The 23674-nt window shown below is 42.3% G+C and overlaps 2 protein-coding genes across 6 annotated transcripts in view; one reads left to right on the top strand and one right to left on the bottom strand.

Moving 5' to 3' along the window:
- Nucleotides 1–1991: 1991 nt before the first annotated feature.
- Nucleotides 1992–18203, bottom strand: LOC308054026 (ras-like protein family member 11A-like). The gene is made up of 4 exons (XM_080366157.1): nucleotides 12467–18203; nucleotides 11053–11109; nucleotides 8611–8693; nucleotides 1992–4682 (listed from the first exon to the last, which is right to left on the bottom strand). The coding sequence occupies exons 1-4, from the start codon at nucleotides 12609–12611 to the stop codon at nucleotides 4215–4217; spliced, it is 753 nt and encodes a 250-aa protein (XP_080222283.1). The 5' UTR covers nucleotides 12612–18203; the 3' UTR covers nucleotides 1992–4214.
- Nucleotides 18204–18420: 217 nt separating this feature from the next.
- Nucleotides 18421–23674, top strand: part of LOC308054025 (ubiquitin carboxyl-terminal hydrolase 12-like) — a 34409-nt gene continuing 29155 nt past the window's right edge. The window contains exon 1 of one of the 5 annotated variants that reach the window (XM_080366155.1): nucleotides 18421–18549. Coding sequence is in view for 3 of the 5 variants with exons in the window: in XM_080366156.1 (XP_080222282.1) it covers nucleotides 18775–18822 (48 nt within the window). In the remaining 2 variants the exon portion in view is untranslated. Of the gene's footprint in view, nucleotides 18550–18628; nucleotides 18823–23674 lie in introns of those variants that run through there. The other 4 variants (XM_080366156.1, XM_080366152.1, XM_080366153.1 and 1 more) reach the window with 4 other exon arrangements.

The raw sequence follows: 23674 nt of genomic DNA, 5'->3' as shown, positions 1-23674 counted from the left end.
AGCCCCAAAGGATACGGCGACAGCTCATAAGAACTCTGAAAATACATGAACAACTAAAGACCAGCAAATATGTCATCATGTTCTGCTGCTTCAGGGTCATGTGCTGGTTCTGCAAATGCAAACATAGCTGCAGCTCTAGCAGCATCAGTATGACTTTTTGGGTCAAAGTCTTCTAGCTTGCCAGTGGGCAGAGGGAAATCCAGCAGTAACAATAAGCTGGCAGCCTTCCAGTTTGCCTTGTGAAACAATTAGAAAACCATTTTCTGGTACAGACTAAGTTTCTTTTGATGTCTCACAAAGTTACTCTTTCGTCTTCTTTTGTACACCTGACATAAATCCTGTGAGTAGCTGAGTACCCTGGATACAAATATTTCTGTCTAAGCTGTTCCTTCAAATCCGGATCTGAATTTTCCATTTTGTTCCTATGTGTCAAGTATAAATGTGAGATTCAAACAACTCTGAGTTTAAGGAATCCGGAATCAAGATCTGAATTCAGATGTTAAGATTTAAGCCATCCCTACTGCATATGCGGGTGATTCTTTTATTTCTCATTGATGATTCTCTCCTGCGGATGCTGAAGTGCATGGCAGATACGTGTTGATATCCTTCCTCTTACTTGTAGACACAGTAACTTCAATTAAGAGATCTGGCCAAGATCATCAAGCAAGTCACAGGAAAAGTTAAAAATGGAACCTGATTTCCCATCTCCCAAGTCACACTGTATTTCCATGGGGAACCACTGGAAATGTGTGAGAAATGCAACTGACAGAAATACTGCAGAAAATAAACATTTACAAATATCTTCAATAACTCATAAGCCAGTCTTGGTATTACTATAATTCTGCACAGTGCCAGCATGTCAGTAATACTTTGCTCAGTCAGTTCCTAACATAGCTTGTAATTTAAGTAACTTTTTCCAACTTTTAATTACATTCTGGTGTAATACAACTCACTGTGCTTTGTGCATACCTTGAGGGAGGTGGTATGGTCTGGTAGCTGTTGTAAAGAGTTAGGAATTAATTACAAAGGACACAATTTTTGAGCTCCTCTCAAGTACTTGCTCAGCTGTGTAACCTTGGGGCAAATCACTCAACTGCTTTGTGCCCAAGTAAACCCAGCTGTAAACCATCTTGAAAACCAGATGGTGCACAAGGTTTAAATGCTTTAGAGAATGAAAAAGGATGGGGGTAGGGGAGGGGGAAGTGAATTTTACAGGTTGTTGGTGGTGCTTCTAGTGGGGTTAACCTGGATTTAACCAGTACAACTGAGAAGAGAATTTGCCTTGACATCCAAAAAACCCCCCACTCTCAGATCTTTTTTTCCTTTTTGCTTTTGACTTAATGTCAAGTACCTTCTCTCTAGAGGTTTAATTTTAAACCTTCAGTAGAATACATGTTTTTCCCTGGCAGCCTGAAGATTCTAATTCAGGATCAGGTTTTACATGACTAATCTTTGATATTTTACATGATTATTTTTAGGCACTTAATTCTATAGCATTCTCTTCTCCCTGCTTTTCATGCTACCATTCTCCTTCCTCAGCCTTGCTTAGCTTCAGCGGTGCAGTGGATTGTTCTGGTGCTTGAGTACTGCACTGCTAATAACACTGCTGAGCTCTATTGTGTTCTGTAGATGGTATGTCCTGGCTTAAAACCAGTATCAAAGCTAGTACAGGATTTGTATTGTTGGTCAATGAACAAAGGAAATACTAAAGTTTCTGTAGCAGAATAAATGTTTACCACGTGTTAGCATTTAGGAGAAGACTTAAATGTTTCAATATTTTTTGGCCTTAGTTAAAATGTAGACTCTTTTTTTTCCCCCACTAGTGCCGCAGGAATGTGGGAATACTTACTTTTGTAGGAGTACAAATGTAGGAATACTTGTGTGTACAGGGTCTATAAGGTTATAAGAAGGGGAAAAAATATATTTTTAGTCTAGTATAAACAAGGAACATTTAAAGATGTGAGATATAAAGGAGCCATTTTATACAGCACTCAGGAAAGACCTTGAATGTTTTTATTAATCACTGTTAAAAATAAAACATTGACAGGTTTGAAATTTGTTGAACATTCTTCCCAAATAAGAAAGGAATCGATCTGAAAGAGTAAGTTGCAAACAAATTTAACAAGCTAGAATACCTAATTCTCTTAGGCTTTTGTGAAAACAAATGTTGTCAGCAAATTGTCTTCAGCAAATCTAGCCATTGTTATACAATACTGGGATAGTAAAATATTGAATTGTTATTCAAAATCAGTGATTATTTTTCCAATGTAAACAATTTTCAGTTTGTGTGTCTCACAAACTGCTCTATTTCATGTTATTGAATCTTTAGATTCAATATTTGAGCTATGGTATTAGTAATTTAAAATACTGCAATTCTATGCTAATAAATGCCATACCAAAGTGCCTGCAATGAATAATGACACGGCTCAAACATGAAATTGTTACTTAACCATAAGCTAAAGTAGAAATCCTCTGATATTGAGTCCCTTTTCGGACGATCTAATTTTCCTTTTCCCTTCCTACTACTACTTGAAACTAATTTTAAAAAAAGGTGCAGTTCTTTTGTGTGAATAGAAGAATTTTAAATTAATCAGAACAAAAGACATTCTCAGATGACCATCTGTGGAAAACAATAAATAAAACAGAAAGTGAGCTGTAGATAGAGCAAATCCAAGTGATAAAGAAAATCATGGCTAGAGTTGTCTAACACAGGGATAAGAAAAATAGAAAATACGTTTTCAAGCCCTGAGCTATTTGCTGCTCATAATGAGTAAAATGTTGATTTAGCTCAGTATTGACAGCTGAAACTGCAGCTGGGCATATTTTTCTAAATCCATCAGACCAGGGTTTTCCCCTTCTGTATTCCTGAGTGCAAATCATTGAGCTTTACTTCATTTCATGGTCCTGTGAATTGCTCATATGGTCTGTTTAAAGAAGATTGTTGCATCATGACTTTTACATGGTCCAACCCACTTTCTTTCCACTGTAATTGAGACTAGAATGATGGATGCTTCAGTCCTTGTTATTGCTACCATAAAACAGGCCAGCTCACAGGATACAGCTTCAAATCCCTTTGTACTTGCTGAGACACAATGCTTTGAGATGCTGCCAGTGAAATATGTGTTGATAGACTGGTGATTTGGATGCATTGCGAGGTATTGATAAAGTCTGTTCTTAAGGCAAATAACAAATTGACGAAATCCTGAAGCCAGAAATTTCAGGCATCATAAACCCTTTTCTTCTTAAAAAAAAAAAAAATAATAATAATCTGATTAATTAAATATACTTTATGCGAAGGCCTTGTTTCTTTAAAACAGCATCTTGAACTTGAAACCTAACTAGTTTGAAAGAAAAAAAGTTATATAGTTTTAGGTCACCTCCTTGCTCTTGATTAACACAGTCCATTTTTTTGCAGGTTTTAAACCACCCTTCTCTGTTTCTTCCTCTCTCATTACCATGTAGGAAAGCTACAGGAAAATGAGAAGTATGCCATTGAGAAACTGACTACAAAATGCTGCTATAAGTATGTATTTTGCCCATATAAACACTTTCAGAAACAGTCAACATGTGTTTAAAGAAAAATAATCTGAAAAAATAGTGATTTAAAAAAAAAACAACCCTCCCTTTAAAGAGACACTAAGGCGAAGCTTGCATATGAACAAATCTCTCACCAGGTTGCTGAGAACACTTTCAAAGCTGCAATTTAAAAGCTTTCAGTTACTGCTTTTCACTATTTGTGCTCTTCATTTACTTTTTGCCTTTATTTTCCAGTCTTGTGACTAAGCAAATTTGGTAATTTTTTCTTGCTCAGTATAGCCCATATCACTTTCCTCATGTCTTGCTATAGCTTGTTGCCTATGTTTGGGAATACAATCATCCCCAAGATAAGTCTCTTCTCTTAAAAGTGGGATTTAATTATTTTTATTAATAAAATCCACATTTTAAGCTTAAACTATTTGACTGTGTCCTTTTCAAAAAGGAAATAATTTGGGACAATCTATTTTTTAAATCACAGTTTCTAAATTCTTGCCCCTAAGAACAAATTCTGTCAGTTCCTTTGCTGAATGAACATGGGATTTTTAAGGAAGATGTAAAGACAAAATTAAAAGGCCTCTCACACAACCTGATTGCTGAATTTCAGCGATGCCCCTTATTACCAGCTTATTTTCTTGCCTTTTTTTCAGGGCTTTGGAAAACAATTTCTGTAGGCTACGTCAAAGTGTAGTGGCAGATTTCCCTTTGGAAGTCAGAGCCTGTTTCAAACGTCTCTTTAAGTCCTGCATATTTGGAGACTTGGGTCGGACAAGGTGGAGGCCTCTTCGTTTCTCTCCATTGCAGCTCCCAATTATCCTGCTGACCTCCTGGCAAAGCTGCTGGAAGGCTTCATGCACTCCCTCACAGTTCTCCCGGGCTGAGACTTCATAGTAAGTACCTCCCAGTTCACTGGCCAGCTGGAGCCCTTCTTTGGAGGACACCTGCCTGGCTCGCAGGAGGTCTCCTTTGTTCGCCATCAGAAGCAGGGGAATGTTAGCATTTGGGTGAATCTTGCGGATGTGCTGGTGTAGTGGACGGATGACTCGGTAGCTCTCATAGTCTGTGATGGAGTAAACAAAAACGAAGCCATCTGCCCAGTAGATTGAACGGTTTATCTGCTCTTGGCAGCATATGCTGTCAGTGTCATCCTGCCGTCAAAACCAAGAGGTGTGAGATTAGAAAACTGAGAATAGGGAGCAGACAGAGTAAACAGTCAAACAGCACTGTTAGCCACTCGCAGCTTTGTTTTAATGTGTGGCTGTTTCTTGGTGTACAGGCAGACACCTCTGACTGCCGAGGAATGTACCAGAGAGAGGAGAAATTTCCACTGTGTCAGTAACATATTACAGGTAAGCATTAATGTGGAGTAGAGAGGGCTCACAGCAAAGTGGTTAAAAATTAAACAACCAAAATACTGATATTGAAAAGTTTGTTCTGTATTCTGTTGTACTAAACCAGTGTGACAGAAACCCATGATTTTACTGTGGATAAAATTGTGATGGGAATGGTAAGAGCATTATAAAATTCAGCAGGCTAGTCACACTACTGCAAGCGAATGGTTGTCCCCCAAAGTGTTTTTTCAGGGCTTTTTCCAATCCAGCATTCAATGTCTCCATGCATGGGGATTCTCACTAACTGTGTTTGGTGAAGTCTGACAGGTTTTTCTGCCGTGTAGGTCTCCAGATAGTCAAAGGCAAAGTTACTTCAAAAAAGCCATTTGTTACAAATAACCTATTATTGGAACCAAAAATGAGGTGAAATCTCATTGCTCATTTGTAGAGCAGCATTGCATTTGTATTATTCTTTTGTTTGTTCAGTCCATCACCACCACTCCTACTCGGACAGCCATAGCAATCACCACTGTTGGGAATATAAAACTGAACACAATGCTGTGGGGCTGGAAGAGAGATCAGCTCACTTTTCAAGATGAAGCTATTTTCAGCTAATCGACTACTCTTTGTTATCCATGCTGGTGTGTAACCCAACCAGATAGGGAGATCACTCTGCAGTTATTGCCAGTATGCTTGGTTTGTAAGAACTGACATTCCTGTCACTATTACAGGCTTTCTGGAACTTTGTAATTTCTTTCATATCCATCAAGGCACGAAGCATATTCAGTAATCAGCTCTTGATGAAATTGGTAGGAATTAGAGGCTTTTGTGCATTTTAGGGGGAGCTCAAACTTTTATTATTGCTAAATTCTATTCAAGAAATCTTCATCAACTTCAGTAAGACTATTAGAACTTATGTTCCATTATCTATCTATAGAACATGTATCTGCCATTCACATTCATTTTAACAGAATTTGCATGTGCTCAGCAATCTCTCAAAACAGATCACTTTTATTTAGACACCTAAATAAGAATCATAAAGCCTAACTTCAGGAAACAGTGGTGGAAAAGAATGATTAAAACTGATCAGTTCCTTTATGATAGATCAAACAATAAAAAAAGGACTACTGTCAAGGGTCTTTTGTGAGGAGAAAGAAGCAGGATTTCTGAAGGCTCAGAGTATAAATTAGGCTTACGGCTTTCAACAGGAGTTCTGCTAACTCACTGCCCTTTGCAAATATTTCAATATTGCCCAAAGAGACATGGGCTTATCATACCTAGTAGTTCTTTGCCCTTGCCTGCTTACAGTAATGCTAAATCCTGTTAGCAGTGAAATGGTTTAACAGATGCTCTTATCACTCCTTTCCCTCCTCAAAACCCTCAAACCCAAAAACCCAACAGAGTTGCACATGGAATGAAGAGCGATCCTTCCTAGCAGCCTTGTTTATAAGGTTAATGAGAGCAAACTCAAACCAGGACAGGGCAGGCTGTGGGAAGAAGGGCAATTTGCACTGTTGGTGTCTGGGTTGTATCCAATCTGTAGATAATTAGCCAGCCTTCATGTCCTGATAGCCTCTTTTCACCAGCAAACTCCTTTCATGGAGAAAAAGAACTAATTGCTCTGGCAAGCGTTTGAAAATGTTTTTGGAGAAGGTATACATTCAGAGAGCCTTAATGAGCAGAAATTCTCAGTTACTCCAGCTAGGCCCACCCAGTAGTGAGACCTACGGATAATCCCCAACGGAATGCTTTATTCAGGAAAATCAAAGGCTAATGGGCTACTTTTAAAATGGAAATCTCTGCTCTAGAATGAATTTTGAAACACACTGTCATTTGCCATGTGTAGACCAAGCAGCGATGAATCACCTAACAAAACCAGTTATCTGTTTGCTTCTGTTTCTCTCTTAAATATTAACATTTCCAGCGTGGCTGGAATCCCGAGTGATTCCACATGAGTTCCTCCAGAAACACTATACTCAGCCTGCAGAGTGTAAGAAATTCTCTTCCTTAAGGATTTTAACAGAAAATCCAACCTATTCTCAGTCTTAACAAGGCCTGTTCAGGAACAGTTCCTTCAAATTATTTCAGATACATCATTTGATGCAAACAGACATACAGTCTAAGATAAGTGTGTCTCTGGGAACTACTGAAACAAGACAGACCTTTGACTGGGACAAAGAAAATGAAGCTCCTTCCTAACTAAATAAAAATCATTGCTAACTAAGAAACCTCAGCTGTTGGCATTACTAAATTTTGCGGACCTCTGGCTACAGTCACAGAACTATAGTGCACAGTCTTAAAACAGGGAAATTAGAAAATAAACATATCTGGTGTGAAAGAGGGAATTAAATTCTTTCACACCCTCCTTTCTCCACTGGGACAGAAGAGAGAGGGGATTCCCTTTGTTAAGTGTTTATCAGGCAGTCCCAATTGTACCTAATCACCACCCACAGCTGCTCTTTGCCTGTCCTCTCTGAGCAAGCTGGCACAGGGCCTTTGTACTTTTAAGTCCCACTTGAATATTTGGAGGGCTTCCATAGCAGCTTTTGTTTGCTTTTTAGTGTCCAGAGTAAACGAGGGGTCCTCTCCTCTGCTCTGTGCACCCCCAGCAGCAGCAAAGAGCGTGGAACTTTGTCAAAGTTTTCCCCTTAAATCTACTTCCAGTCATCAGAGAAGATGGAAACGGAAACTGAGGCTGTGGGAGCTTTGCTTAGCCTGTCCTGTAAACTCAGGATAAAGCAGGTCTACAGCACAGAAATGAACCCATGCACACATGGGTCTGTGCAGACAAAACACTGTATATAAAGCTCTGCAGGGCTAGCCTGAAAGAGGATGAGTGAAGGTGGGGTTCCCATCCAGACATATCTTTGGCCAAGTCTCAGCTTAGGCTGAGGTTAAGGCCAAACCTAGAACTTTAGGTTTGATGGTGACAAGAGCATACCTAATCTTATCATGAATTCTCAGTTATTCTATAGGAATTATTACCCTCATGAGATTTCCACCATTCATGTAAAAATAAAGTTCATTGCATTTCCTGCTGCTTTGACACTACTTTCACCCTCTTGTTCCACATGTGAAGTAGATCTTCCAAAAAAAATAAAAGACATCTTAATCTTAAATCCTGCTTGGAAAAATATTTCTAGAAACAGGTTCCTAGTCAAATATTAAATCTAAAATACTGATAGAAAGAGGGGTGTGGATAAATGCTAACACCTTAAAAATAAAGAATTAATAAAACAATTTAAAAAAAACACCTACGGAAACCACAGAAAAGCACCCTAGTTGGAAATACAACTGCTTGGAGGCCTGTCCCTTTGGAAAGAAACAGCTTTCTAGAGAAGGCAGATTCTGGGTGTGTGGAATGGTCTAAGCTGAGTCAGCTGGGCCTCTAGGCAGGTGAGTTTTCTGCCATGCAGGGACAGAAACCATTTGACAGGAAATAAAATTATCAGGTAGTTGGCAGGAACAAGCCAGATTAGGATTTTACTGCTATTTAGGCTTGGGATGCAGTAATGTGTTTGAAATGGATTTATGTTAATTTTTATTTACTCTTAAAGGAGCCTGATGTAACCTCTTCAAGGGCTCATTTTGGTGGGGCTTAAGGTACCCCATTAGTCTTCATTTGGGTTTGAGCCCAGGTATTTTTCTGCCAGTAAGTGGAGTGAGTTACAGATGGAAGTGCTGGCAACAAACAAAAGACAAGAATTGTGTGGTAAAGCACTAATGCACTGAGCAGATGTTTTACCTCCAATGAAACAAAGGGAGTATCCTGCACCTGCAGAGAGATCTGTTCCCCATCTATGGTGAACTTCCTTGAATACAATGCACCTGGGGGAAAAGTAAGATTATGAGAGTGAGTGACTGTAGCAAAGAAAGAGTACATAAAGGCAAAGTGGAGCTGTCAAAATCCAGATTTTTGAGGCTTATGGTAGGTAGTTGGTTATAGAAAAGTGAATGGCACCAGAGTGGCTGTGTGGCTGGTTACTTAAGTAAAGGATGTTTTAAATGTGTTCCTAGGATGGTACCTGGGAAAGGTGGCACTTTATATTGAATCAAATAGTCAAAGTGGGGTGCATAAATCCCATTCAGGTTTTCAATCCATATTGTTAACTTATTAAAATGTGGACTGCATATATTCTTAATCTCAAACCAGGATATCCAGGTGTTGTCTGTAAAAGGAGTGAGCTGTTTCCTATTGCAGTTTTCTGAAAGCTTTTAAAAAAGGAAAGCATTCTAGTTTTGGATGCAGAGTAAGTGACTATATACAAATCACCCAGTTGCTCTTTGGGATTTGTGTGACCTTAGCCGTACAAAGTTTGGTTGAAATCCCCAAAGACTGGACATTTTGAATCTGACTTCTGGTTCCGAATGACACATATTCAGGGCCAAGTGCTAGTTCAAACCATTTAGGACTGATCCAGCTCTAATAAAACCATTGCTATTCTGGGTTTGAACTTTATTTTGTTACTGGAGTGCGGGTTAAGTGACAATTAAAACTTAAGTTTTGATCTTATGAACTATCTGTGGTTGTGATAAGGACAGCTTCAGAGACTGATGCCATCATCAGTTTTCTTGAGGACTTAATACAAGATACATGGATCTGTGAAGAAATGCTATATCCACAGCTGTATTCTATCGCCTTTCAGCCTTATCCAAATGCAATTGTCACTGCATCATCTAAAACAAGGCACTTCATCTCAAACACAAAGAAATCCCATCTATTGGAGGGAATTCAGAGTATGGAATTCAGATTAAGAGGGAAGTCAGTCAGTCAGTGACAATAATGCCATCACTTCTGAAATTCATCTTTGGTTCCATGGAACAGGTGGTTTTATTCCAGTGAAAAAGAATTAGCTCACAGAAACATTTACAATACATGGAAATTTAGTATGGCAAAGTTTGCAGCTGAAGCCAACATTATCATATTATGCTTTAATACTGACTGAGGTGATCTAGCCCTTCTAAGATATTTTTTTTAAAAAACAGATCAGATTTTAAGCAGAAAAGATACTGTTTTAAGGGGAGATACTACCCAACCGTGAACCAAGACCAGACAATGTTACTTTTCCTATTCTGTAATGCACTGCACAAAAAGGAGCAGGTACTTTTGGATACTGACTGTGCTCTGCCTTATACTCAGTTGAAGGAGAAGCATGGTTGAATGATCACAAATACACTGCCACCTGTTTCTTATTTCTGGCATATTTCTTTCATCTACAGCATGGCTGTTGGGCTGGTAGCTTAATGAGAAAAGCATGTGGTTCTCAGCAATGTCTCTGGCAGCAATCCATTGCAAAGCTCAGAAGTCTAACTTGATGTACAGTCTCCCATAGAAGAGATGAAAGAGAAGAGAGAGAAATAGGGCAGTCAACCATCAAGGTTACTTAGGGTCAGTGAGAGGGAGCTGTAAGGAGGAGCTTTTCAGATTGTATTTCATCAGACAGGCAGAGATCAAAGGTGTCTTGTACTGACATCTCCTTTCCTAACTCATTATTCTAAATTCAGTATGCATCTCCAAAGTGAAGCGATCACTGCTTAGAATCCTGTCCTTTACCAAAAACTGTGAGGTGGCCTATTTTGTGGATGTGCTAGTAGGTATGAGCATGGTGTACATAGATCCTTTCTACAACACTGGCCAATACAGTTGGCACTTCCTTGGAATAGAGGCTGTGAATTAAACAGGTCACACGAACACATCCTCTGAGGTGTCAGGAATAAACAAGAAATGCAGTAGAAGCAGTTTGTATGGTCACTTTGCTTATCTTACAAAAAGAAGATTTCAATTTGGAAATCTGCCTTGTCATAAAAGCCACTGAAAAAAGGATCTGAAGTTCCTTTTACACACTTTGGAATTCCTCTGGCTTCTCTGGACTTGCAGAGAGAGCAGCATTGGGTTTCTGTAGTTTTGTCAATAGGCACGTTGTTCCTTGAGTCTGCATTTTAGTATAGGTATGTCCCCAAGCAAACCTTTTATTCTGATCCTTTTCCATCAAGTTTGGAAAAAAATAGCTAAAAGGATCATAAATAATGAAGCTTTGATTTACTGCTTTCATAGCTTGAGGCTATTAACTGAAAATATGCACCTTATGGACATCTAACACTGCTTGGCTTTCCTGTAATATGCACCAGTCACAAAATAGAGTACATTTCAAGCTATCTGCAGTACTGCAGTAGAAAGCAGACTCACCAGTATTAGCTTCATAGTCTCCAATAAATCTCTTTGTGAGAAAGCGCACAACCAGGGCTGTAAAACAATGAAAAAAATATGGGCCTTTAATGTGAACCAAAATCAATCTTTGCAGAACACATAATATCTTACTGGAAAAGTTAGTATAATATGAAACCAAGTTAATCTCTGAATTGCTCAAAGATTATTCTGCAAATGCTTCTCTCAGCACTCACAGGAAAAGATCTGGGGCCAGACTGTTATACCTGATGCAGAGTTTTTTGCAACTTAGATTCAGTGTGGCTATTCAGTGTAGGATACGGAGGTTTGTTTGTTGGGATTGCAGGTATAACAATCTGACCTTTGGTTTGAAATAGTTTAGAAAAAGAATAACAAGTCAGTAAACTGAAACTAATCCCAGTACCAAATGTAAGACCTCTGTGTCTTATAATAAGTGAGGCTGATGAATGCAGCCTTAATAATCCTCAGTCCTCCTCATGAAACCCATTTGTGATACCTAATCACATCCAACTAACAAACTGCATGCATTCTGCACACGTGGGTCATGCTGCAGCGCCCTGGGCCTTCTTATTCACCTTAACCTGTGTGCTTTCTTACACTGTTGGATGAGAACATTTTCCTTTTTCTTGATCTTGATTACATCCTGTTGTGGCAACAGTAACTTATATTCCTGTAGTGCTTTCATCTTAGCAGATTCCTAATCATTTGCAAAACCATTTAGTTAATACCTAAACAAAAGGATTTGTTCTGCAAGCAACTCTATCATAGATTTCATTTACAATAACATTTTTTTTCACAGTAGATACTAGGTCAGCTCTTTAGTACTATTAAGTAAAACTGACTGTGCAGTTATCTTCAACAAACTATTTAAAAATAGGATGAAAACGTGGCTGCTTCAAATCCAAAACAATCAAACATTTTACTTGAGTCCTGTGGAACCTCAGACGTAGTAAAACAGATCTGGCCTTAATAACTTCTGAAATCATGAACCATACAATAGTGCTTGCTTTACCCTCTTCTCCCCCTTGAAGGATAATACAGGAAGACACATCTTGTACATTGTTATTTGTACACAGAGCATAAAACATTTGCAACAGGAGAGTAAAAATGATTAGCCCCATTTTGGGGCTGTGGAAACTTAGACACAGTTAAATAATTTGCACAAGACCAGGTGGAATAATTTGTGAGTATGGAGCAACTAACACGAGTGCCCTCTCTCAACTGCCACCTCCTGTTGGCTGTTCACACAGAGCTACGGCAAATCTGCCTCACAAATTATTCAGTGCACTTTAAAAAAAAAAAAAGTAATGCAACAGATAAGAGTTTTTACAGCCTTGGTTCTACTGTCTGAGCTGCATATGAGCTCGTAAATAAAGCAGCAAGAAAAAGCGTGGAACTACACCTGTGGACTTACCTGTCTTGCCAACGCTACTGCCACCCAGTACCACGAGCTTGATGATTTTGTTGGGCACGCAGTCTAATACAGGATACTCTGGTATGGGGAGCAAGAGAAAGTTAGTGGAATACTGTGACATAGTATCCTGAGAGATGAGACGCATGCCAGAAGTGAGAGCTGTTCAACTCCAGTAGGAGTTGGGAGAGAAAAGAAGGAAAACAGCGTCTCGGTGTCTGTTCTTGGCAGTATATCCTTGGATGGAGGAGCCTTCTCATTTCATTGAAGCAGCTTTCCTGGGGAACGTTAGAGTGACTGGCCTCCTCTGCCCGATGCCTCTGCTCAGACAGCAACTCTGGAAAGCAGGAGGGAACTTTTTGATCAGCCCCCGTGCAAGCTGACTCCTCCGCGCGCAGCCAATCGGGACTGCATCCGCGACATTCCTGCAGCCGGGCACCGCGTGCCCCACCAGCCCCCTCCGGTTATCTCCCACCGCCTGCTCCGTCTGCTGTCCCTTGGCTCTTGGCTAAACCGAGATTCTTCTGGTTTACAGTCATCACAGCAGCGTTTTCAGCGAGGTACAGCCACCCCCATGCTCTGCTCCAACACCACTTTGAATAATCCCGTTCTGCCTGTCTAGTTTCTTTGCATTTTCAATTGGCTCCAGCTCCATGCTTTGTTGTTCTCCCTGTCCTATTGTGTCCTGCAGTTGGGCCCCTTCAGAGCCCCGAAGCTGATGGGACACTCCTCTTCAGGAAAACAAGCACTTTCCCCCCCACACCCCCTGCCGTGGTTTGCAGGCAGCTGTGGGTTATTCCAAAATACTAGCTCACGTATGTATCCTACAGGACACATTTGATCTGCTGGTTTATACATGTTGTTAGTCTTAATGGCCCTCTGGAATGTGGGTTAGCATTGGGTTGGGACACTGAAGTTTCTCCAAACATGGAAAAGTGAATTCAGGGTTGGCGACAGACTTGGGAAGGACTTGGTATCCTTCAGTGGGGTGAGCCAGACAGAGGGAATGAAGAAAGAATGACTTCTATAAGAAAACACAGTGCAGTTTTAAGACAGCTGGCGGCTGCAAGGTCTGTTGGGATGACAGCATGTAACCGTACACTAGCTACAATCAGCTTTCAGTTCTCAAGCATAATGGGGAGGGAAGAAAAAGGGAAGAGTAGTGGGGAGGGAATGACCCAGATAAAGCAAAACTGCAAATAATATAAACCAGATGTAAATTAAACTACAGAAAATATAGTTAGAGCATTCATCTTTGAAAAACTTTTCAGAAGAGGTCTGCAAGGGGCAGGAGAAGCTTTAGGCAGCAGTGGCAAGAGGCGAGCCTGGTGCAGGCAGCACACTTCTGAGACATGTACTCTGTCATGCTGTGTGGGAGACATGGATATTAATGGAAGGTGGTACTGCAAGCTAATCGACCCACAGATCATGGAGACCTGAGGGTGCAGATTTTTCCTGTCTTCTGTATGCTCCTAGCAGGCAGAAGGCAAGCATGGCTCATTACATAGAGGCTGCAGCCACCAAAAAGACTTTTTCTGCCCAGCTGCTTTCATGCCGCTGCTTTCAATCGCAGCATACACTCGAGTTCTCCCAAACAGGTTTTAGAGGCCAGGGATATGGTTGTGATCTAGCACAAGAGGATGGGAAATCAGGTCGGTCTCTAGATTACTACCCCTTCCCAAAGCACTGGCAGCCAGGTTGTCAAATGATCTCAATTTCCATGCTGGCATCACGGAGGACAGCCTGAGTGTGAACAGGCTTTAGAAGAATCCAGCTTTGGTGCACAGCAATCCAGTGAAATAAGCACGAGATTCAGAAGATTTATGGATGTGTCATTTTTCTAAGGCCCTGTTTCCTCTCTAAAAGCAGAGTTGCTGTGTTAGCACCAAGTATTATTACTTTGACCATCATGACAGTCAGCTGATGAAGAGGTGGAACAAAATGTCTGGAGGGCTACACAGCACATGGTACTGGGAGGGAGTTGCCAGGTCATGTGTCTTTTGGGATATGGCTCTTATGTGAACGATTTTCAAATCTTCCAGGGTAAATTTGCTTCCAGATTTTTGCAAACACACAAACACTGAAAAATATCTTCCAGGAAATTTCTTTACCAGGGTGCTTTAATTTCACACAAGTTTTGTAAGAACAGGCAAAATGAGAGGAGGAACAGGAAAATGCTCAAAATCTTGTGGTCAGTTAACAGGGCACTTCAAAATGTGTTGTTGAGCTAGACACATTATAAACTTGGGGACTAGCTAGCAGCAGTACGTAGCTGTTCACCTCTCTAAGTGTGGGATGTTGGAACCTTTGTAAGCTTTTGCTATTAAAAACATGTGTTAGTGAGTAATATAAAAGTATTCATCACAATAGTAGTCCTATAAAAACAAATAATAATATATCTATCAGCTTCTAGGTGGCCAGAAGAGTTTCAGCCCAGGCAAAAAAAGCCAGGTAAGTTAAGTAAGTTCATGGAGAATATTCTACATGGGCAAAGACATTTCTAGAAGAATATGGATCTGCTGGCTTGCTCCAAAAGAAAGGCAATACAAATCAGCAGAAACAAAAGTTAAGTCCTTTTAGGTAACCAAAAGTTGTGCAGTGCTGAGGAACTCCAGAAGGATCTCACATAAGTGAGTGAGTGCACATAAAATCGGCAGGTGAACTTTAGTCTAGATAAATGTAAGATAATGCATCTAGAGAGAAAGAATATTAACTATGCTTAGATGGTGCTGAACTGGCACGTGGCACTCATAAAGTAGGAAAGAGACCTTAGAGTCAGCACTGGCAGTTCACAGTCACCTTAGTGTGCAACAGCAGCAAAAATAGCCAACAAAATGTTGGGTATCCTCAGGAGGGGAATGGAGAAGGACACATAGGCTAGCGTTTTGCTGCTTGAATAAACCCTGGAAGCATCCCTGTCGCCAGTATGGCATGCAGTTCTCTGCATCTCAAAAACAAAGCGAGGGCTGCGAAGGCACAGAGCAGGGCACCCAAACCGATCAGGGGCGTGGAGCAGCTGCTGTGTGAGGACAGACTGGAAAAGCTGTTTACCATGTGCTTTTACGGATGCTGGTGCTGACACAAGAGAGGAGATGTGTGGGGGCAGGAACGAAAGACCAGTGGTGGAGGAAATGTTAAACTGCTTCATTTGGCAGCTGTGATTGCTTCTGGTTGCTTAAAACAAATGTGCAAGCAGTTTTAGACTGCATCTTGGAAGCAGGCCAATCAATTTCTAGTTCCTTTGCTAATACAGTTCAATCTAAATCTCTTATGCACTAACCTAGGCTTCTCATGCTTCTAACCAAAGCTCATTTCCACCATGTGCAGAAATACCTGTCTGGAGAGAATGGCTTGTAGAATTAACAAAAAAGCAGCGTATTCTCCTCAAGTTTTAAATCTATTCTCAAGCTCCTGTCTTCCCCCTGCACACCCGACCCCCACCCCCCATCCCCCAAATCATAACTTTTAGGCTCTAATTCTGAAAGAATTCAAGATACAGAATCAAAGCCAGAGGTTTTAAACTCTGATCCTTATCTGATTTTCTAGATTGTCAGAAGTCTTTTGCCTAAGTGAAACCATGCAGGAGGATTCACACTATTTGAGATTGTATAACCCTTGGCATGTAGAATAAGAATTGTTTTTAAAAAGAGATTTTCATTGTTTGTGCACAATGGACTTATATTTAGCTAAGAAAACCATGTTTTAAATTCAAATTCTCTTGGAAAAACAATAGCTTAAATTAGAGGGAGAATGTTTGTAAAACGTAGAACAACTCTGAAAACATTTGGATGATTCTGGAGATTTCATTAACTACTCCTTGGGTTGCTCCATGCAAAGATACGTGCCTTTGCATGCTGCACAGAGATTATGTTATTTCCACACCAAATTTTTTTCAGATTTATTTATTGGTCTATGTTGCTTTTGGCTATGTTTTTTATAAGATTTTCTATTTTTATTTTTGTTGGCACTCCTACACATCTTCAGAGATGAAGCATTCTAAAAATAAAAATATTTTTCATTACCGTAGTGCTTTTCATATAAGGATGTCAAATTGCTTTAAAAACTGGAGATAATTATTCCTCATATTTTTTACAAAGTGAGTAACAGTTGAGTGGAGACAGAGCGATCTTGCTAAGGTCTCAGCAAGCTGGGGAAAAGCTGACTGTTGTCACTCTTTCCCCTTCTGCCTAGCACTGGCAAAAGCGATTTCTTCTAAAAGTCTATTTGTAATGGTTAGCATTTGCCTCCAGTCTCTCTTAGACGTTTTTGTACAGTCTATTGAGATTCTGGCGACATGGCTGGAGAAGTACAGCTCATTTCTGAGTAGAAATGCTAAATGTGGTGCTGGGGAAATGCTGGTCGCTTTGGCAGATGCTGTGATAAAACGCGTAGCTAGTGGCTCGTGTGCACGTCCCCCACTCCTGAATGTATTCCAAACAACAGACTGATCTTCGCAGCTTTGTCTGACCATCTTTGTTTGTTGCAAACTTGAGGCCCAAAGGCCAGTTCTCACACTGCGCTAAACAAAAGTAGTGTTTTAACCACCTTTTTGCTCCCGGTAACCAAATACTCTCATAGTTGGGAAAGGCAAATAAAAAGCTTCTTTGCGGGAGATAAGAAAGGAACAGAACGGAATGTGATGTGCATGAGGAACTAGCCTTTCTCTGTGTGCTTGCAACTTCACCTTGCGCAGAGCCCCATCATGGGTAAAATGCATTACAAATTCAGCCGTGTGCTTTAGCACTAACCTTGGAAGATGTTTTCTGGGGACAAGACTGCCATTTTAGCACCATAATTGTACCCAGCACAAAGTTGTTCTGATCCTGAGGCCAAAAGGGAAGGAAGCATCCTCAGATGCTATTGTGACAGCTATGATAAATCACATTTGATTCTATTTTGGGCTGTAAGGGAGGCAATAATTTAAAGTATATAGTTCAGTTTAGTTAAACACTGTACACATTCCACTATTTCTGTATTTCCTGTTGCTAATTTTGTTGCATTGCCGTTCATGGAAACCCTGTAAGGAGCACGTGTCCTTTTTCACTTTTAGTATATAACGATTTTTTTTTAGGTTGCTGAATAGTCTCCCTTGGGAGCCCGTAGTAGACGATGTGGAAAGTACAATGCGTGTAAGAGAACATCACTGCAGGCGAGCAACTCAAATAGAATGGAAACATCTTGGCCTCATAAAAAAGTTAGTGCTTTGGAAACTGAACTGGCCTCCCTTCCCTGCACTTATTCCCACAAGGTCAGGGCTGGAGCAAGGGGCGGTGTGTGGGAAGGGCCGTGCCACGGCTGGCGGTGTGCTTCATGGCCAGCCTGAACGGGGGCTTCCAGCCACCTGCCTCAGCGCTCTCCCACAGCGCTCCGCTTAGAGCTAAGGTGAAATACGAGCCAGGCTCCTTCCAGGCTGGACACAAACCTGAGGGTCTCGTTCAGCCGGATGGCGAACGTTTCTACCCAGCCCTGGCTTCCCGAGGGACGGGTCCCCCACGCGTATTTGCTTTCGGTAGCCGGGCGGGCAGCGCTGCACGGCGACCTGGCGGCACTTCCCACTGCCCGTCTCCCCGGGTTTACAGCGGCGGCCGCCGTCCCTCGCAGCGCCCTGCTCTGAAAGCGCCCCTCCTCCGATTTTGCTGAAGCAGGGGTGTGCGGTGCAGAGCAGCCGAGGGACCCCCTGGCGCAAACCCACCGTCCCGCCGGGCATCGTCCCGAACCCCGTTTTTTGCGGGAGCTCGCACCCGCTAGCGGGGCCGGGGGGCAGGCAGGGCTCAGCACGCCGCGCCTTCCCTTGCTGGGGGCCTGGCGGCCTCCCCCAGCCCCATCCCTGCGGGTCCGGCGCCCTCCTCCCGTCCCGCCGGTGCCGCACGCAGCTCCCGCCCCACCGAGGCCCCGAAGCAGCCTCGCCCCGCGCCGTCCCCGCAGCCGCACGGACCAGGGCGTCCCCAGCCCCCACCGGGGGGAGCCGCAGCCCTGCCCTGCCGTCACCCTGAGGGCCGCCGCCATGCCGGCCCGCCACACACCGCCCTCCGGGCCCCCGCAGCGAGGGGACCCCGCACCGTCCCGTCCTCCGGGGCCGAGGGGAGGTGAGCGGGCTGGGAGGGGGAGGGGGTGGACAGGCGGGGGACCCCCCCGCGGCGCGGCGCGGGGAGCCCCCGGAGCCATTTGGGCGCCGCACCGCCGGCGCCCGGCCCCATTTGGCCGTTGCTCCACCTGCGGCTCCGGCTGCCGCTGTCAGTTGGGCGGCTGCGTCCCAACATGGCGCCGGCGGCAGCGGGGGCGGCCGCGGGGCGCGGGGCCGCGTCGGGCGGATGGAAATACTGATGACGGTCCGGAGACTCGCCTCCATCTGTACCATGGTGAGAGCCGCGCCCGGGCCGTGCCGGGGCCCGGCGGGGGGCGGCCGGCCGGGGGCCCCGCTGGCGGCCCCAGCGACGGGAGCGGCCCCGGCCCCGCGCTGAGGGGGGCCCGGCCGCAACAAGAATTAATACCTAAACCCCTGGGGTTTATGGGTGGCCCCGTCGCCTGTATAGGTAGGGGGTGTCTGTGGGGCCGGCAGGGCGCCCCGCTGCCCGTACCCCCGGGAAGGCCTGGCAGGGGCCGGGGGCCGTGCCGGGGAAGAGCGAGAGGCCGGCGGAGCTGGGCCCGGCGGGCGGGGAGGGGGCGCCGGCCTGGCGGTTCCGCGCCCTTCTGGCGTGGTTGGAGGAATTAGGCCCCGACTGCGGGTGGGGAGGGGGGGGCTGGGGGGCCGCAGAGCCCCCTGCGGAGAGGAGACCCCCCGGCTGCTGGGGGTGTGCCAGTGCCCGCCGGAACATCTCCTGGGCAGGGGCTGCCCCCCATCAGGGAGGGAATACTGAACCCGAATTCTTTTTCTGGCTCGGATCACCGTCGTTTGTTGTGATAAGTAGGCTCAATTTAAAGGTTGTTATACTAGTTTAGAAAAGCTCTGTAATCATTTGTAATCATTTCACGTGTGTGTATGTAACAGGGTATCATCCATATTGACAATGAAAATTTAGCAAGAGGGGGACTGATAATTGCATGAATATGCAGAATTTTTAATGAAGTTACAGTGCTGCATAAATAGAGGCCAGCAAGTAGTTTGTCTAGCATCAAAGCGCAGCTGACTCATAATAAAATACTGCATCTTATTAACGATATGCCATCTAAACGTTTGACAAAGATCCTTCCTGTAAGGAGTTTAATCAGTATAAGCTGTAAGAGGCGTTTGAAGCGCCAAAATCCAGCGTAGAATCAGGCTGAGGGTATTCAGTTTCAGTAATTTGTTTTTCATAGTCCCGCATCAGTGTTCCAGTGTTGCCAACAATTGATGTTCCAGGTGTCAACCTTCAGGTTTAGATCTCATTTGAAACAGTAGCAAACCAGAGAGTCAGCTGCAGGGTCAGAGAGGACTCTTGCATATACCAACCTGCCCAGACTGATTTCACCTGTGTATAAAGGGAGCAGGGTTTTCTGTTTCTTTTCCATATAGGTGCTGACTACCAGTTTTGATCAACCTGAGATCCAGTTGAACTGAACCACAGTGGTGCTGTACAAGGCCACATGTTTGGAGTTTCCTAAGTAATACTCTTTAACAAGAGAGATTATTATTTTTTTTTTTTTATTTTCTGGCAATAGATACCTGATCTCTTAAGTTTTTGGCATTGCACTTCCCAGAACTTCATACTTCACTAATCTCACCAGAATTTTTTTTTAAAACACGATTTGTATTTTTTAATTGCCCTTCACAAATGCAGGTGAAATTAAGGTCATGCGAGGTGGCTGAATCATGACTTCATTGTGGAGTTCTGCACCCCAGAGGCAAGTGATTGACTCAATCCCATATAATATTTTGGATGCATTCCTGAGATCAGCTGACTGTGCCTCAGATTAAGAGGGCACATGTAAGGCAGTGCATTTTCCTGTGAGCGCGTAGCCAAACCTGAAAACAGCCATTCCAGTGTTTGTGATTTGTTTTTTGAGACTTTGGCTATACGTACTCAATCTTGAATTTAGTTTTGCGCCTGCACTTACCTTGATTTTAGTTGGGATGATAGATGAAAGCTAAGCAGGTACTTGTAGCCTGCAAATGTCTCTTCTGAAGTACTGTGTTTTTTTTCAAGAGGGGACTTTTCACAGTTCTGCAACTTTGGGGAAGCAGGTTCTCCTTACTGTTTTATTTCAAGTGGAGAACTTACTGTTTCATTTCTCTGCAGAAAATGTTGAGCAGTGCTACTAGCCCTAAATAATTGTATAAAACTTGCTTCCAAATTTCTTATATAGCTATTTAATCAAATGCTGTGGAATTTTTCAGCATCAGTATTTTAGGTGTGTGTATAGTTTAGCTAAATTTGCTGTCAGTCTTACTATTTTTTGTTCAGCTAGCCCAGGAGAATTAAGGTCTGGGTGCTATATTCTAAAATTGAATCAGCTTATTTGCATCTGCTTCAATTAATGTGCAGTAAGTTAGAATGCTGTTTGCTTTGTCATAATGTGAATATGAAAAACCTAAGCCTTCTTTATAAAAACATTGCATTACATTTAAAAAGTCCTTTTGGGAAACTACTTTCTTCAGGATTATGCTAATGTGTAGTGAATAATGTAAAAACTACTGAATGAATAAAAAAGCCCTACTTTTTTTTTTAGTAAAAGATGCAGTTTTTACCAGCACTTCTAGCCATCATTTGTGCTTCAGGCTGGAAAACTGAAACACGGGTTTATGATGTTCTCATGCTCCTCAATCAGGCAGTATCACAGGGGCTGGTATTTCTGACTTTTTATCTCAGACACTCCACTGTTCTGCAATATCTCTTTAACAATTAAATTCAATGCCCGAGCTCATTAGTAGACAGTAATGCAGTTATAATTTAATCATATCTCCTTCCCTAGAATAACTTCCAGGTTTTTGTAGTGTGGTTCAGCTCTCTCATGCCTCATGATGGTCGAATTTCCTTGATGTGAGCACAGTCCCTTTTTCAGCGATTGCGTAACATTCACGTGGCAGCTATAGCATTGCAAAGATCGGAAACTCGTAGGAAAATACTTGTTAATTTGAATATGATTCATTGCTTGGTAAGGCTGCTGATGCCATATGGCAAAACACATCCACAGGCATGAGCTACCAACTAGAGGTCTGGTTCTATGCTGTGTCCCTTTGACTTAATTTTGTTTCCCAGCCCTTATCTTTACTGTGGACTCTAGGAGATTTTGTTTTCTTTTTGACAGCAACTGCGAAATTAACCAGCAGAGTGAAATAGAAAGCACTATTGATGCATTTTGTTACCCTTCATGAAAAATGCATAACTCCTGTTTCAGAAATATTTAAAAGTAGTATCTTTGTAGTTCTGTGGCATATGCATGGTCTTGGATGGATGCAGTTCCTCTCTTGACTGAGGAGGCAAAGCAAAGAGGGCTAAATTTCCATGGGTTTGACTGGCTCATCTAATCCAGAATATGCCTGCTGCGCTCTGCTGGGCTGAGACAATCACTTGTAGAACTAAGTTTTTGAGTCAAGAGTCAGGTTTTATTGTTGCATTGATAGTAACTTTTTTTTTTGGTTGGAGAAGTTAACACAGAACACTAGAATGGAGCAAGGTGTGAAGCATAGGTCTGATGTTTTCCTCTCTTGACAGCTGATTTTGTGAAAGGTCTGTAGTAAGCTGTTAGCAGAAATCTTGGTGTTTCTTAGTAGGCTAATTAGGGACACTTCCCCTAGATTCATGTCTAATTGTTAGCTAAACCAGTAAGACATGCCTGAAGAACTCAAATCCAGTGTACAGATTGGTGGTAGTGTTATTAGTCTCCTTTGAATCAGTATAGCGTGGATATAATTATTAATTTCAGTGCTAGAGAAGAGACAACTGAATCATTTCTAAGTATTCAGGTGGCAAATGAAAATGTACTAATATACACTGTTCAGTTCAAGCCAGGCTTTTGTGTCACTGATGTATAATGTTTGCTGTACTGCTGTTTCACCTGTATTTGTAGAACCTTGTTTTAGCTTTGTCAGAGAACTAGCATTTATAGCTGGGATGGTGTCACTGAGGAAGTGGAAAGGGAGGATAAAAGTAGAGCTAGCTAAGCAGACTTCTGTTGCCAGCAGTGCTCTGCTTCTTGACTGACTTGTTAAGCTGAAGGAAACAAATATTTATCTTTGCACATGAAACCCAGTTTGAGAATAAACTGTTTTGTTTTAAGCGGAAAAAAACGTATGTGACCCTCTGCAAATCAGTTAGCAGGTCACTTTGTGAAAGGTTTTTCTGTGTGCCGTTTGTAGTCTGGTTAGTACTGTCTGATGTGTAGTTATTGATGCGTTCTCCAGATTTTGGACTTGTAACAGTTTGGAGATGTAAGCCTCTGCAAAGCAGCCAGCCAGCCTGCAGTTAACAACTGGCTCAGGTGTGCAGTACACAGATTTCCTTTGAATGACTTTTAGGATTTTACAAGAGTCCTGGACTGCCTCACAGATGAGTTTTTCTGCTGTTCTGGTATCTGTTTTGATCCCAGATTGTCCATAAACTTTGGAGATTTCATGACTTCGCTGTCCCTGAGAAAATGCAAGATCCTAGCTGTGTTGTGCCACGGAGTACTGAGGAAACTATGAGCAGTGTATGGTTCATTAGTTGAAACTAGGTATTAATTGTACTATGGGACCTCTACTACAAAACTGTTACAATTTAAAAATGAGGTATGAATACCTGGGGAAATATGTTAAGGTAACAGAGTGTAGATAGTTCAAGAGGTGCTCTACATTATTGAATCTCTCTTGTTTTGCTCTTTAATCAGTATTTAGAGCAAATGCTTTTAATACATTGAATTCATCTGTGTTTATATGCATTCATATATCTTGTTCCTATTAAAAAATAAATGGCTTTCAGTATTTGCTCTTACAGATGTCAATTTGTGAGATTCCTGGACTTGTTGCCAAAATTAAGGCCTGCACTGTAGGTCATTATGTTTTGTTTGTTATGTCATGTTTCAAATTTTCAGCTCCTTTCCTAGTGAATAATTAAAGGGGGCTTGTAAGAAATATGGGACAAATTTTTGTGTAGGGCCTGTTGTGATAGGATAAGAGGTAATGGATTTAAACTAAAAGAGGGTAGATTCAGACTAGATACAAGCAAGACATTTGTTACGATGAGAGTGGTGAAACACTGGCACAGGTTGCCCAGAGAAATGGTAGATGCCCCATCCCTGGAAACATTCAAGGTC

This window comes from Falco punctatus (assembly GCF_963210335.1).
Source record: "Falco punctatus genome assembly, chromosome: 15".
NCBI classification, from domain to species: Eukaryota; Metazoa; Chordata; class Aves; order Falconiformes; family Falconidae; genus Falco; species Falco punctatus.
The sequence above is the reverse complement of the archived record's forward strand: the minus strand, read 5'-3'. Positions and strand labels throughout refer to the sequence as shown.

Coding starts and splice junctions, on each gene's coding strand:
- LOC308054026 (XM_080366157.1), bottom strand. CDS start 12,611: ATGCGTCTCATCTCTCAGGATACTATGTCACAGTATTCCACTAACTTT. Junction 11,110..12,466: donor CAGTAGCGTTGGCAAGACAG/GTAAGTCCACAG, acceptor ATTGTTTTACAG/CCCTGGTTGTGCGCTTTCTC. Junction 4,683..8,610: donor CTCCCTTTGTTTCATTGGAG/GTAAAACATCTG, acceptor TTTTGACGGCAG/GATGACACTGACAGCATATG.